General features: G+C 40.5%; 2 protein-coding genes across 4 annotated transcripts in view; both read right to left on the bottom strand.

The window, feature by feature from the left end:
• Positions 1-10142, bottom strand: part of LOC111644315 (uncharacterized) — a 34138-nt gene extending 23996 nt beyond the window's left edge. For all 3 annotated transcript variants that reach the window (XM_087170119.1, XM_087170120.1, XM_087170121.1), the window contains exons 1-14: positions 10007-10142; positions 8350-8409; positions 7101-7262; positions 5119-5256; positions 4714-4830; positions 3807-3962; positions 3488-3667; positions 3265-3387; positions 3058-3171; positions 2681-2981; positions 2080-2195; positions 1693-1810; positions 1436-1527; positions 1174-1324 (exon numbers count right to left, since the gene is read on the bottom strand). In XM_087170119.1, the coding sequence (XP_087026245.1) occupies positions 1174-1324; positions 1436-1527; positions 1693-1810; positions 2080-2195; positions 2681-2981; positions 3058-3171; positions 3265-3387; positions 3488-3667; positions 3807-3962; positions 4714-4830; positions 5119-5256; positions 7101-7262; positions 8350-8394 (1813 nt within the window). In that variant the 5' untranslated portion in view covers positions 8395-8409; positions 10007-10142. The remainder of the gene's footprint in view (positions 1-1173; positions 1325-1435; positions 1528-1692; positions 1811-2079; positions 2196-2680; positions 2982-3057; positions 3172-3264; positions 3388-3487; positions 3668-3806; positions 3963-4713; positions 4831-5118; positions 5257-7100; positions 7263-8349; positions 8410-10006) is intronic.
• A 2622-nt stretch (positions 10143-12764) lies between these two features.
• On the bottom strand, positions 12765-15338 carry LOC111644316 (guanylyl cyclase-activating protein 2-like). The gene is made up of 4 exons (XM_023393150.2): positions 14828-15338; positions 14523-14672; positions 13109-13208; positions 12765-12986 (listed from the first exon to the last, which is right to left on the bottom strand). Exons 1-4 carry the CDS (start codon positions 15026-15028, stop codon positions 12862-12864), a joined length of 576 nt encoding a protein of 191 aa, XP_023248918.1. The 5' UTR covers positions 15029-15338; the 3' UTR covers positions 12765-12861.
• Positions 15339-16233: the final 895 nt, after the last annotated feature.

Here is a 16233-nt window from a genome sequence, read left to right as displayed (position 1 = left end):
GGGGGGGGGGGGGGGGGGGGGGGGGGCAAAATACAAAGTGAACTGAAATTCAGACTCAGTTGCCAGTTTATTGGATTAATTGAATTATACTAAAGAGGTGTTTCTGGTATTTTGTGGATCTAATAAACCAGCAACCAAGAACATTTCATCAGAATATACGGAGGCTGAGAAAGGCCATACTCGCAAATATATATGCTTTTAATCCTGTTATCTGAACAAAACAAAGCTCGTTATCCCGAGATAACGAGGTATTATCCCATTATCTTATCTGATCAAAGCTTGTTTTCTCATTATAATTACTTTATTAATCAGAGATCAGATGCAGATGGAAACTCTTTTCATACAAGGTCATTTTCAGACCAGTCCTCATCAGCTGACGAGTTACTAAGGACTGTTGCTAAGGAGGAGCGTTACTGCGACTTTGTGCATCTTCGGGTAACAAGCTTTATGTTGAGATAACGGGATAAAAACTATGGCCTGTCTCTGCTTCTGTGAGATGAGATGTTCTCATTGTAGTAGAAATAAACCTCAGCTCGTGCTGCTCGCTGCTAGTGATGACTGAGATGACTAAGAGTCATGAGATCTGCACAACAACCCTAAATAACCAAACATCTTGGAAAATGCCACTTGACTCACTTCTCCACCACGAGGATGTGTTATGATGACTTCCAGATTGTAATGTTTGCAAGAACTGTGATCTTGAGTTTATTATATCTCCAAAAGATATTTATACGAGGACCTTTGTCCATATAGCGTCTCTGTAAATCATTTATATAGAAAACACAACTGCAACTTTCACATGAAAATAACAGTAAACAAAAGCATGAAACTCTTCCAACTGAAAACCCTCAAACAGAAGCTCACGGCTGATCTGTCCTGAAGTAAGATGAGAGCAGATATTTTACCGTGTCTGAACAGATTGTTACTGTATTAGATTATAGAAAGTCGACATGACGTGCAGGAGCACTGCAGATTCACATGGTGTCAGATTTTCTGAGCAGGTGTGCGTTACTTTATGTGCACAAAAAAATACCAACATCCATGTTTTATTTTCTATAAAATAACTCCAGTAATTTACCTAGTGGTAATAAACAACTGAGCCTGTTGATTCCACCGTCATTCATTAATCTGCCACTGACACAACGTCGTGTCATCCTCTAGCAAAGGCCTTACCCTCTCTTTCCTCCTCCATGTGGCTGATGCGGAGGGCCATGGCGGCCTTCTCCTCCCTGGCCCGGTCCCTGGCACTGACGGCCTCAGCGACCATCTCCTGCCACTCCAGGACCTGGCTCTGAGTGTCATCAGCACTGCCGGACTCACTCGCCTGTGACCAGAGGGAGCAGAGAGGGACAGGACACTGACAACACTGAGCAGGCTTCATCGACTCCACGCCGAAAGCAGGAGAATTTTAAAAAAAACATGGCGGATCCCTGACCTGAGAGGCAGCCCTCTTGGTGAACTGCTCCAAGTCTGCTTGTAGTGTCCTCTGTTGCTCCTCATAAACCACCAGCTTAGCCTCCAGCATTTCTAGCACAAAACATCAAACATACAAGTTTCACATCAAAGCTTCCAGCGACAGTGAAGATTTAACATCACAACGTGAGTCAAGTGAATTTATTACAGACAAAATGCAGAGTTAGTGTTTCTGCTGCAGCTCAGAAAGTAGAAGCCTCTTAGTTTTGCTTTTGTTACCGTTCTTTGTTCTGAGCTCCTCATATTGTTCAACTTTCCAGAGGTTTTCCTCCCTCTCCTCCTCCAGTTCTGTGATACGACTGCGCAGGGCCGTCAGGTCTGGGGGGGCAACTCCGGCCTGAAGTGGGACAAGATAAACATCTTTTAAATGGGTCTCTTTTTTTTGTTTATCTTGCACCTTTGCTTGGAAGACGTCCTGCATTTTGATGTGGTTTGTACTTTTAATCTGGATAACAGGGCGACATTGACAAGCTGTAGAGTTTCTTCTTCTATCGCCGTTATAATAAAGTGATCGGTGCAGCATTTACATCTGTTTAACATCTGTCAGGGGATAATGGGTTAATTAAAGAAAACACTCTCTGGAGCGGAAAACACAGTCAATCTTACCTGGCTTTTCTTCAGCTCCTCCTCCAACTGTCTGATCCGGGATTTCGACCAGGCTTTCATTTTCAGGAACTTGGCCTCTGATCTGCTGGCTTCATCTGTTTTCTGCTTTGCTTGGGCTGCAAAGAAAAACGAAAGTGCAAGTGAATGAAACAGTGACATTCAAGACTGTAGTGAGGTAAACATCAGTTTCTGAAGAGATCCCACTGATTTACTTTAGCCACTGCAGTAGATAAGTCTCATTATGTCATAATTATGTTTATTAAAGAAAATATTATCAAAGTATTTATGTTACGTTTCAAAAATTTGTGAATTAATGATAATAATAATAATAATAATTCAAATATGTAGGTGAAAATCTTGACTTTAAAAACACAATTTGCACATAAAACTGTATTTGACCTGGTTTGACAGTAACTTCTGGACATACAGGACAGAAAATCTTTATTATATTTTGGCTTAAATAAATCCAGTTATTTCAGTTAAAGACTAAAATAAAAAATAACTGCTGACCATCTTCAACCACCATGAAATTTCTCTTGCATTTCTAGGACACGTCGACTGAATAATGATAAGAAGGAATGACACAAGCGAATAATCAAACCTTCGAGCTCAGCTATTCTTTGGATGGAGGCTGAATCAGCAGGCACACTTCCACCTCCTGCGGCCTCCTGGGGGGCAGGTGGTGGTGCTGCTACCCTCCTCAGCTCCTCCATCTGCCCCAGGAGATCCTGCTGGATTTGGTCCATCTGCGTCTGATGGTGCTCAGTCATTCGCCGCACCTCTGCCTGCTGTTTCTCCATCAGGTCACGAAGTTGCGCTCGCATCACATGCTTCTCTGCCTCCATCTTGGATTCCAGGCTCTCTCGTTCAACCTGCAGCCGACGGAGTCGCTCAGTGAGCTCCTGTGGGGAGAGGAGAAGAGGCGATGAGGAGGCTGTAACAAAAACATGTTCAAAGTGAAGAGGTGTCTCTCCTGACCTTTATCTGTTGGTCCCTGCCGTCCACCTCCCCCTGAAGAACATCGATGACCTGGGTTTTACCCAGCAGCACCTCCTCCTTCTCATGGAGCTTCTGTTTTAGAGCCTTCAACAGCTGAGAGGACAAAGGAAATGATGTTACACAACTAACCCAGTGAACTTGGTAAGGCACTGTTCGGTTCCTTAAAAGAGCGGTTGGAGTCACTACCTGCTCCAAGTCTGCACTGGCATCGGATTTTGCTGCTAGCTTGAAGAGCTCCTGCTCGTGCATCTGGTTGATCTCCAGCAGCTGGTTGTCTTTCTGGATAATGATGTCTTTGAACGTCTGGATCTGAAACAAACAAGCAGAGTATCATAACAAACACAGACAACAGCATCAGATACTACGATAAACGCATCAGAGCTTGTGCCTATGATCGTTGAAAACTTACGTTCTGTTTGTACATGTTCTCCTTCTGACCGTACTGCTCCTTCTCTGTGGCCAGCAGCTCTTTGAGGCTGTCCGTCTGCTCCTGCAGCAAACTGTAGCGCTCGTCTGCTTCTCCCACCTTCCTGGTCAGACTCTGCACCAGCAGCTGGAGCTCCTGCATTGCCCCACCGTCCTCTGACACCTGAGGATGTACAGCATAATATTTACTTGAGCCTCTTGATTTAAGTCAAAATGGAGCTTCAGTTGACCCCAGTCTTACAATGTGAAAATGTTTGCGGTGGAGAACGACAGAGAAAAGTGTTATGAGGCGATGTTCACACCTTTTGTTGCGGTGCAGGTGCGATGGGCTGATCTCCTGCCAGTGCTGTCTGCAGGTGGACAATGTACGCCTCTTTTTCTGCCAGTTTCCTGTCCTTCTCCGTTAGCATGGAGTCCATTTCCTCTCCTCGCTGCCGCTGAGATGCCACCTCCTTCCGCTAGAATTAATTAGTAATGATGTTGGTTAGCGAAGTAAAGAAACAGCCGCACATTAAATCAGATTACAAACCCGGTCAGCCTCTCACTCTGGAGGCGTTTACCTGGGACAGTAACAGCTTAACTAAACGTCACAAACCAGCCAGAATAGAGAAAGATACTTAACAGTGTTTGTTCAGTGAAGTGTTTCACTCCTCAGTTCAGGGCTTATACATGTTTGAACTCGTTATCTATCTATCAGCTAACTATAAAAACAAACAGACAAAGTGCTTTTTCTCTAAGCAGTACATCTGTTCATCGCTGTAATTCAACTCACTGTTTGTTTTAAACACAGGTGAACATCATCATGACACTGGCTTCATAGTTTTACTACGACAGGTGTGATACCTGTTTAAAACACCTTTTTATACAACTTTATTTAAAGCGAGATTTTCATTTACACTTTTAGGATTTTTCTATATAGATTGAAAATGAAGGCACTTACTGTTAATTCAAATTTATTTATTTATTAATTAATTTTTATTTAGTTTGTTAGATCCACATTAGCCACTGTATTGAAACAGTGGCTACTCTTCACGGGGTCCCCAGTAATTTATGGGCAAAACTTCAATGATATCAGATACAACAATACACATCTATATCATTCAATAAGACCAACTCAAAACCTTCTAATCAATCTAATACATACAACAGCTCTTTCTTATAATTCCATTTCTTTAATAACTTAGAAAACATGACATGAATAAACTTTACCTTGTTTTCCAGCTCCTCGTCTCTTTGTGCGAGCTGCTGTTCCAGTTCCTCGACTTTCTTCTTCAGCAGGACGATCTTGCCCCGACTGGCCTGCTCCCCTCCTCCCTCCGATGACCCCTGCAGGGAAACACAAAGACAATGTTATAAATATCAAATGGCACGCGTTGGACTGCGTTCGCCAGAAGACCAGAAACATGATTCAAATGGACTGATCACATTGCTCTGTGTCTGCTGGTTGTTAAAGGAGCCACGTATGTGCTAATGAATGTGTTGTTCATATTCTTTTTTTTTTTTTAATTGGGATTTAAATAATACAATATATGTGAGTTTTAGGGAATTCATGTTTTCACTATAGGTTTCCAGGTGGATAATCATACCAGTGTGAATGTGTGTGCGTGCTCGTACCTTCTTGCCATGTGTTGGCGTGCGCTGGCCTCCCTGCTGTTTCTTCAGCTCCTCCAGCTGTGACGTGAGGGAGGTCACCTTGGCCTTGTTCTGGAGACGCAGCTTTGACAGTTTGGCCTCACACGCCTCCTTCTCCACCTGCGTCACAGACAATATGTTACATCGGATTTATTCCATTAATTCAAATTCATGTTTTTGCACGATGTGAAAAAAATGCCTATATCACAAAATTGAGATATGTGCTTCCTCTGGCGTCTCTCAAACAACATCGGTGCTAGTGCTATGACAACAATGTAAGCTGGCTGTGTTTCCTTGGAGACACCGACTTAATCAGAATCTCGTTTATTGCCAAGTAGGTTTTCAACATACAGTGAATTTGCTTTGGTGTTTTGGTTCATATTGATAATCATAGTAAGACGAAAAGAAATATAAACAAAGATGAAACAAGCAAGTACTGCAGGTCAGATATCTTAAATATAAATTTAAATAAATTTAACAATAAGATAAAATATCTACAATAAAATGCAAAGAAATATTATAGAAAAGTATAAATCTATACAATACAAAGACAGGTAGTCATGTTTTTGTAGTTTTTCAAAGTCTGACACGCTGCTCTCTTTTCATGTTTTCATGTTGTTATGTCACATGTTTAACATGTCTTTTGTTGTTTTTAAATGTGACCTGCACCCTGATCTGTGGAGTCAAATACATCTGATTCTGATTCTCTGAATTTTTCATTTAGTTTTTTGGGCATATCGCCCAGCTGTACATCAGTAAGCTTGGTTACACCATCAGCTGTAAATCAGTTCATGCAGATGAAAAATCTAAGGACAAGCTGCCAAAAAGTAGATTAATGCAGCGTGAGATGTGGCAGGTCTTGTAGTAACGTTTTGTAGTGGAGTAAATGTTCCTGTCTGCACTCTCCTGTAATGAGGTTTCTAAACCAAACATTTACCGTGTTGTGGCTTTAATCTCACATTCCTGTCTTTATCACTGTGTAGTAGACTTTGACTTGGCAGTTTAATAGTTAACGATATCAGGGAGGGATTTCACTGGATGGTCTCAGTCAGTGACTAACAGTGGCCCTTGACTGCAGCATTACAAACCATGTTAGAATAACACGTGACCAACTGTGCCTGGATCAGTCAGATACAAATCCCTGTCACACAGAACCCAGAGCTCACACCACTGTGAGCAGTGCAAGGAAAATTATACTTAAATATCCCATATCGTAAAACATGGAACTATCATGTTGTAAATACACAGTGAATGAAGAATAGAGAGGCTCTCAACGAGAGCTGCACAATGAATTGAAATATAATTGAAATCACAATATGTCCAAATCGCAGGAGCAGCAGCTTTTATTGATTAAAGTAAAATGTGTCACAACATTGTCGTACATTGTCAGCACCATAAGCGTTGTGGTGCTACAGAGACGACCCGACCCACAAATCGTATCCTCCAGACGTAAAGGAACATGTATGTTAGGTACAAGAACCAACACAAATCACGTCAACATTATTTTTAGATTTTTTCCCCAGTAAAAATTAAATGTAAAAACTATCATTACAACTGAAATCACAATAACTGCCAAAATAATCCCGATATGATGTTTTCTTGCATATCCAGCAGCTCTACTCCGAACCAAAGCTCAGGAACACTGACTTCATTAAGTCCACTGCTCGTGGACTGAGTGTTTCATGTGGATAATATGCTATTACCAAATGAAGGACACAGACACGTACGAAAAACAAAAGCAGGCACTTTTTGTTTCATGGTTTAGGTGATGACAGAAGTGGCCCCTACACATGACCCCTACCTGACACGAGTACAAGTTATATGGGCTTAAATAACGACACGTATACTGTACAAGGAGGGCACTCCAGAAACCATCACACCATTACTGCATTACTGCATTTCATAGAGCCAATAGACACACATCTGTTTACTAGAGGAAAACCAGAAGAGATATTTGTCCTCACCTTAAGTTGGTCGTCTTTGGTGCAAAGTGCTGCGTCCTTCTCCCGGATCAGCTCCTTCAGCTGAGCGACAAGCTGCTCCGTTTGGGTCAGCCGCTCTGCCATTTCCTCTACAGCGACCTCTCCACCAGCAGCGGCAGCAGCATGATGGGGAGAGCCTGGACCCTGAGGAGAGACGGAGGAGATGGTGGACAAGTGACCAAAAAGAAAAACAAAAAAAAACTCTGCATTTAATTTTAAATGCTGTTACGAATGCATATCCTGGCCAGTGAAAAGTCTGGATTCTGATTGGTTAGTGGGTGTGGATTAACCAGACATCAATGACGTACAGTCTGCCATTCTAAATGAATGTGCCAGCTATAAAACTGCAGTTAAAGAAATCAACAGCTGAGCCTCAGCTAAAGAGCTCGGACGAAGAAAAAGAATAAACAGCTTCTCAGTGAGAACAGAGAAAACATCATTTTAATAAACGTGTATCAGTGAGTGAAGGGAGAGAGCCTGTGTGTCTGTGGCAGAGGAGGGGGAGAGAGAGGTAGACATCATCTCATCTCTGGGTTTGACAGACATCAGTAAAATTTCTCTTTCCTGGCTTTAAAACTTCTTAAGATTTTAAAACTCCTGGCCAAGCTTTGCAAACCTCTTCCTGTTTAGTTAGATGCTGCCTAGCAACACAAACGACAATAAAGGCTAACAGGTGAGAAATGCTGCTGCTGCCCCACCTCAGATTAAATATCTGAATGGATCTTAAACTCATATTGTTTGAAGTGAAAAATGTAATGGTTGTGTGGTTTGAGCTGTTCATTGCATTCCTAGTAAAAAACGAATATAAGCATGTTATCCTAAAAAGTAAGATTAGCATATAGGCTGCAGAGTATGTAGATGGGGCTGCAGAGAGGTTTAAGCTGGAGCAGTGCTTCCCCCTCACAGGAAGTGTGAGCTCTGGTTGTCTGAGGCAAAGCCCTGTGCTCAGCAGTCTATCTAATTCCAGTTTATCTGGACATGAAAAACACTGCAAAGCTTCCAATGGGTTTCCTTTGAGCAAGTAAATTACTAGAGAAATTGTTAGTACTGACTTAAATCTATGGTCAACAAATGTATGAATATAGCAACAAATGGTTTGACTGGAAACAAGTGGTGAGACAAATACACAAAATACTTGTTGTTTCTTAAACAGTGCCACAATACCAGTCACCAGACACTGATAACAATACCACTGTTCAAGCAATGGAAAGAAAAGCACATGTGTACTTACTCCAGAGCCAGGCTCTCCCTCTTCACCGGAAAACCACTTCAGCATGGTTTCAGTTAAGACCTAACACACACACACACACACACACACAGGCAAATACACACACACACACACACAGGTAAATATATTATTCAGAATCTAGAAAGATAGTGGTTTATTAAGGTTTAGGAAATAGGATTTCAATCAAACGAATCGGTATTATATATCAGACCCACTTGTGTCTCCATTTTATGCCTCTCTGTTGTGATGACCACCACCCTTTTAACAATTTTTCCTATCAAATAAAACTCTTTAACTCGACCTCTCATTGATTTCAACTGTTGAATGATTCTTACATCCTGTTTTAAATTAGCATAACTCAAATTTAAGCTGCATGATAGTCTCAAAATACTGTTTCATCGTGACTTTAGCAGTCTTACATTGCTGTTAGCTGTTAGCTTGGAGAAGCTTACATGTCTAATAAAGTTTAAAAATCAATAATGTATTTAGATAAATGAGCAAGTCAGCCCTCAGAGATACAGGAAATACAAGACTAGGCTCTCACTGCTTTCCGTCTTTAAAATATTCATGAACATCCTGGCAGATAACAGACTGAGCAGTGCAGGCTTTCAGGTCAGTTCATCTGACAAACTGAGAAAGCAGGCCACAGGTCTGCCAAGTCAGTCAGGTGATTGCTAGGAGAGTCAAACCTAATCATAAACCCCGCTTATGTTTCAGCTGCAGAGAAGCACAACCTTGTTTACAACCAGACTGACAGGTGTAACCCAAACACCTAGAGGACTAAACTGGACACGACTTGAGGCCTGGTGTAACACCGAGTACACTGCCAGGGTGCATGATCAGCCAAATTCATTCAGCTTGCTGCACAGTCCTACCCACGTGACGCAGGAGAAAAATCAGGTCAAACTGGTTCTGTCACGCATACCACAGTAGACTCCAGCACCATACATTGCCATACTGGTTTTCTGGCTTAATGTCATTTATTTGCACAAACATAAAGTTCACTTATTTACTAGTAATGGACAATACGCAAAAAATGAAAAGGTGAACTGTGCAAAACAACCTGATTGTGACTGTGTTGTAGCTTGTTATCAAATCTTAATACACTGAGATGTTAACAGACATTTTAACGTTAGATTAAGAGCACACTGAAAGATACTGCAGAGATGCTAACGCTGTAGACATAGACATGCAGCTCTCTTCAAGTCTCATTATGCTGTTGATAATTGCAGTTTACCAGAAACATAAAGCACAGAAAGCCACACCAACTACTGCTGACTGAACAGGAGTAAATTCTCATTTCAAACACAAAATTTCTTACAGTCTAGCGTCAAGCTAAAGTGTGAGGGTCGCCGAGGAATTGACATTAGCTAAATTAATAGCTTGCATCTCCGACTAATCCATACCACGGGTCAATTGAACCGCAAAGGCCTCACACTTGTACCGGGAGAAGGCCTCGGGGGTTGGGTTGGGGTGGGCGTCGGCAAGTCGGCCAGTTATTTAAATAAACAGCAGTTATAGCTAACGTTAATCCAGCTAGCTAACTTTATCTTGCCAGCTATGTAGCTACATGCTAACGCAGCTAGCACTGAACTGCACCTTGACTATTAACTTAATAAATTAGCTCGCAACCAGTAATATAATACTTTTAGGTGTTTACCGGATTCAAAACTTCATGAAGAGTCCATCTGACATCACGCTACGTCGACAAAATCCCGTGAAATTACATTTTATTCCACTTCACGACGAAATTGCAAACGGGACAGAGATAGACATCGGTCACGTTTGTCAACAGACAACCGGGAGGAACTGCGCATGCGCAATTCTGTAATACTGACAGGTCCCGGTAGCCAGTGTGACAATTATCATTAGCTACGAAGCAATATGATATCTGTGAAGTTAATGGGTGTAGGTAAATCTGTTAAAAATATGTAGACGTGGAGTAATATTTACCTCATCTTTTTTTTTTCTCCAAAAGACGCCTGTTGTCCCGGAAAATGCGTATCCAAGAGGAAACAAACAGCAAGATACTTCCCTTTATCACTTCCGTTTTCGTTTAACGGACTTAAGAGGACAACTCCGCCTCTGTTCTGGTCAAAAAGACGCATTTCGTTTGAAAGGATCGTCCAAGGTCTCTCCAGTCCGACTCACCAAGCTGCTAACAGTTTCATTTCAATTTATGACACTGTGAGAATATAGTTTTATTGGTTTCCGGTTGTTCGTTCGTCCGTCCCATTCTCGTGAACGCGTTATCTCCGCGAAGATTTGAGGGAATTTCTTCAAATTTAGAACAAGAGCATTAGGGCAATTGATTACAGAACCTAATGACTGTGAAACAACCTACTGAATTACTTGTAGAACCTGTAGAATAAAAAGCCTGTAGAATATAATACAAAGACGATAGACATGGCCTTAAAAACACAACTGAATCAGCAGAATGAGCTGTTGTCGTTTTCATATTTCTTTTTTGTTTTAGGCAGTGATGAAGTTTGGTCGTAATAAACACAGCAAACATTCAAAAAGAAAGACATTTTTCTTTATTTCTAAAACTTCAAACACAGATTTAAGATAAGACCGTGGATGTTGCCATCTTTAGGACACTGACAGGTTCAGCCATGACTGACAGTGGAGGAGAAACATCATCTACAGTATGTTAAAGTTCTTCATTTACATTTTCACTTGAAAGATTTAAAGGAAGATTCTTCAATACTTTTTTCCACTGTCTGTGTTTGTTTATTTGTACACACACTGGAAATGTATTCTGAATTGCAAAGCTCACTGTCCTAAATTGTCTTATTGTGTTTTTATGCTGCCTTGCTGCACAAAGAATTTTCTCTTGCTTGAATACTGACCCCAGGTTTGCACACTGTCAAAGTAAATTGACATTTGTAATTTGACTGAGCACACATTTATGTATGTTTATTTTGTAGGTGTAATGTCAATTGAACCATTGAAGATCTTTTTTTTTATAAAACATATAACTATATTTTATCACAGGGCTGTTCTTCACAGATTCTCAAGATTACATAATTACCACCACCAGTGGCACCTGCTCCCAAACAAATCCACACTTTGTCAAATTAACACAAACAATGAAACATGGTGAACCTCACCAGGCATGGGCCTCCGGGGGCTTGGTTGGTAATCATGCTGCAGACAATAGATTTATGTGCATTGAGCAGCAGGAGCAGGTTCATTTTTCATTTTTAGTGTCATTCTGCATTTTACTCATTTAATTCTTGTCAGAAGCAAACATAAAAATATTGGTCAATTTAAATATTTCAAAATAATTTGATGTATTAAGCTTGTTGACTCTGATTGAAGCTCAGTGAGTCGCACATGCGCAGAGACACCATCACCTTATGGAGACCCCGTGGGACATTATACTGTATGGATTTAGCCTGTCTCACTAAGGCTCTTTACCTAACAGTATTTGTGACTCTCATTGGTGTCACTGTGAAGCCAAAGGATATTATACTGCTAGTTAAAGAGCTTTAAAGGCTAAGAATAGTAAGTCAGACTAAATCCATAATGTGAAAGCTCCCTCGAGGTCTCCTATTTGTTTTTTTTTGTTTGAATGTGCTTTGACAACTAAATTGGTCCCAGAATAAAAGTGAGAAATATGTGATGAAACATGAACACACACTGGTTTGGTCTTTTGTTTAGTTTCAACTTAAAGCATTGAGGATGTTAAAATATTTACAATATACCAACAGCTGATCCACTGAGGAAATGAAGCTGCCAAGTGACAGCAGAAAAATGAAAGATTATCAATAACAAGATGCTGATTGAATCTCTGATCTAGCTCACATACTTCTGTTCTCATCTTCTCTTGCGTTTGTGTTCTTCATTACTGCAGTTATTTCCCTAATAATTCACATTCAGATGATCTATCAATATAAATGAATCGTTCAGATTTAAAAAACACACACTGGGATTTAAACCAGGCACACAGTGATAAGAGAAGAAGAGAACTGTGTATGTTGTGATCTCTGTATTGACTTTACAGTGACCTGCTAAAATATCACAGTTATACCTCAAGAGAGATATAATCAATACTTTTCACACGTTCAAACTCAGAGGTACAAAAGATGACGGAAGTTTGTGAATTGAGACACAGTAAGTTTCTCTGTTCTTCGTTTTGGTATCCAGACTGGCAACGGAGCATTCAGGTGAAAGCCACCTTCCCTCCACTGAAGAAACCACTATTCGGGCTAAAATGGCCTCCGACAAAGAAAGAAATAGGACCAGAGCACAGGTGGACTGGCCATGGGGACTACCGGCTGAAATCCTGGTCAGACTGTGGACTGCAAAACATCCATAAAGTTGTTAAGTTTTTACCGGCTCCGTCAGTGTCATTTGTGCAAAGTCCAAGGTTGAATTTCTTTCCCGGTCCAACCATGGAGTCAATAGTGATCTGGGTTTACTGAGAGGAGAACCCTACGAGCTGCTAAGATTCCACCCGGTTGTGGATGAGATAATATATAATAATATAATAATACTATCTATATATCATTATTTCTCATTAATCTTCTGCTGTTCCATGAACCACTCACAGGGCCCGATGTCCAGTTTGAGCTGATCCATCAACCATGGTTCCTTTTCAGCCCCTTCCATAAATTCCTCCAAAGAAATCTGACCTGGACAATTCACAAGAGAAACATAAGGTGAGGAACTAATGACAGTATGGATTTATAATGTAGGAACAGGTGTTGCTCACAGTCTGATTTTGAATGTGGATTACAGTCAACCTGGAACTTACTGTCGTTATTCTTGTCCACCAGTTCAAATATTCTGTTACAGATGTCGTCGATGTTCACGGTGATGCTCGGATCGTTGTGCTTCTTTATCTTGTAGATGATCTGAACAGACAAACTGATGTCAGTTTACATGTTTGAGAGCAAATATCTTGTGCTTTATGTTTCATTCGATTTGTTTTCAGTGACATTTTCAGAACAATGAGACAACGTTATTTAGAGAAACACTGAAATCTACACAGGTTTTCTGCTGCTGTGATCCCTGTGATTAAAGTATATTTTTTGGGCTTTTTTTATAGAGCAGTAGAGAGAGACAGGAAATGGGGAGGCAGAGAGAGGGGGAATGACATGCAGTAAAGGCCATCTGATGTGGGACTCGAACTGGGGCCGACTGCAGCTACACATGGGGCGCCTGCTTAGACCACTACGCCACACGACGCCCATGTGATCCCTTTTAACTGCAACCTTTATGCTACGCACTGAATACTAATTGTCGACACATGTGGGCATCATTTGATTTCATTTGAAACGACTCTGGGCTTTTTATAAGATAACACAGATGTTCACTGACACAACACATCAGAGGATTTCTGGGTATCAGAGCAAATAAACAACAAACACAGTTTACTCTCACTGCTGTCTGGAGCATGGTGTGGCTTTAACCCTCTGGACTCTGTCTGTTCATTGGGGAATATGAACATCTTTTATTTACATTTATTTATATGGTCATGTAGGTACAAGCTGAGAAAACCAGCTGATGTGCGGCTTTCAAACATGATCTAATACACATCTGTATGCCCTCATTTATTAAAAGAAAGTTTAAAAGTAGTGAGTTTATAACATTAATTAATATTTTCAGTTAGATTTCTAATGAAAAAGTTGAAGAATAAAATCGCTTCACATGTAGGCCAAAATAGACTGTAACTTTAGATCTTTATTTCTTCCATTTACAGCTGTTTTTGTTTGTATGAACAGGAAATAATATTTTTTAACTACCATACACTGTTTTTTTCTATCATATTCTGACTGATTATAACTAAAGATTTGTGAAATTTTACAGCCCCCTGTGTTATTTTTCTGACAGTTTTACACACTCCACAAAAGGAGGATTCAGAGTTTGTGCAGAAAAAAAGGAGACGGTGCATGTGGAGTAAGAACAGCTGAAAAGATCAACCCTGACTCCAGAGAGTCTAGTACAATTTCTCACTGAATCAATGATCTGATATTACAGTAACGCAACTAAATCCATTAAAGCTATTAAAATATCTGCAGCTCACTGATTGCACCTGTAGCTCACTGGATTATTGTGGCAAGATTTTGAGGTTTTTTTAATTGTTAAATAACTTACGTACAAGAGAAAACATTACGATAAACCGTAGTTTCTGCAGAAAAGCATCATGAATGGATGTGAAAACTTACTTTGACGATGTGTCTTACTTCCTGTCGGTCCAGACAGCCGTTTCCATCTCTGTCATAAACTTTAAAAGACCATTTCAGCTTGTCCTCTAGTTTTCCTCGAAGAACGAGATGCACAGCTGCCACATACTCCATGAAGTCTATTTTCCCATCCTGAAAGGGAAACAGGAGACTGACATGATGCAAATACTGACAAATATTCAATCTGGTCATTTACATTTTTCCAACAATACTGAACTAAAGTCAACTTTGTTAAATGTCCGTTTTGAGTTCTGTCTTCTCTTGGCCATAAGACACTGTGACGTTACCTTATTTGTGTCAAAGGATCGAAACAGGTTTTCCATGTATGCAGATTCTTCTTCTGTGGAGTTGCTGTTGATTCCAAAGATTCTCTTGAATTCGTGTAAGTGCAGATTTCCGCTCGGACACTCGCTTGCAAACTTCCGGTAGAGTTCCTGAATGTTTTTAAGAGTCACTTGCTTATCTGGGGCACCTTGTACTTGCCCCATGATATTTTCATTTAAAGAAAAAGTTGCTAAAATAATGAAAAATCCAGGTAGAAGTTGTCAAGCACCAGCCATTCACCCATGGTTTGAGGCCCCAGCAGAAAACAAGTGTGTGGGCTATTTCCAGGTAACCTGTGGACAAATCCAATTGACTTTTCAGTGATCTTCCCAAATCCTTCTACACAATTATCTTTTTTTCTTCAACATTTCCATTCCCTAAACTCTGACAACGCCACCCCACATTGCCCTGAAGACAAATACTGATTGACTCGCTAATGAATTTGCCTGCGCAGCAGATCTGTCGGCTCTTTGACTGCAGAGAAGAGTGGATTGTCCCGATCCAGACGAAAAGCCACCACCAAACTCCCAGCGAGATTAAAAGACGGATGACGTCAAAATACAGCCTGAGCGGGGTCTGTAAAACTGTTGATCCACTGAGGTCTGTCTAAATCTACACAGTCCGCCCGACCTGACCTGCCTGGTAAACTCACAGCGAAACATAAACCAGCTCAAGATAAACATAAACGTCCTGATGTGACAGAGTTTCCATGTGATCATAACTGAAATAAACAGGTTTAACTGCACCAGAAAACATCAATAACAATACTTTAGATTGATTATCACCATATTGTTCATCAAACTCAGACTGATGGACGTGAATCTTTTACTGTCAAAGTTTTAAACATTTTTCGTATCCAAAGATCAAATTGCATCTTTCATCCAAAGTTTGTTGTTTGGACAAATATCGTGTTTTATCAGCAGATAGTTCTTTATTTTTAAATGATCACCTGCCAGAATTAATTAATGTAATGGTAATTTCAACATTAATATTTTCTCCTTTGGTCTGACATTGATAACAGGTGTGGTGAAATCCAGATTATCTACCTGAGACTACATGAAACATGGTACAGCTTGTTTTTCCAACACCTGGTCATAAGTGTAAGTAATGATATGGACTGTGAAAGGTGGGTGGGTCTCTTGGATGTCTGACAAACTGATGAGCTAAATGTAGGGTTTGAAATGTTCTGCGTCCGGCGCCTCCTTGTGGCACAATCAAAAAGACACCGTACCCAACAAGGTGAAGGAAACACAGCTTTAAGTTTTTATAAAAATATGTTTTAATAACAAAATAAATACACATCTGAAACAAATACAGAGTTTTTCTCTCAGGGCTGCATTTTTCTTTTCTTCAGACATATTGTTTCACA

This window comes from Seriola lalandi, unplaced genomic scaffold, assembly GCF_002814215.2.
Source record: "Seriola lalandi dorsalis isolate HSWRI2012SDOR001 ecotype SW California unplaced genomic scaffold, Sedor1 jcf7180002054929, whole genome shotgun sequence".
NCBI classification, from domain to species: Eukaryota; Metazoa; Chordata; class Actinopteri; order Carangiformes; family Carangidae; genus Seriola; species Seriola lalandi.
Note: the sequence above shows the minus strand (reverse complement) of the source record. Positions and strands in the feature narration are given on the sequence as shown.

Coding starts and splice junctions, on each gene's coding strand:
- LOC111644316 (XM_023393150.2), bottom strand. CDS start 15,028: ATGGGGCAAGTACAAGGTGCCCCAGATAAGCAAGTGACTCTTAAAAAC. Junction 14,673..14,827: donor GATCCTTTGACACAAATAAG/GTAACGTCACAG, acceptor TTTCCCTTTCAG/GATGGGAAAATAGACTTCAT. Junction 13,209..14,522: donor AAGTAAGACACATCGTCAAA/GTAAGTTTTCAC, acceptor TTGTCTGTTCAG/ATCATCTACAAGATAAAGAA.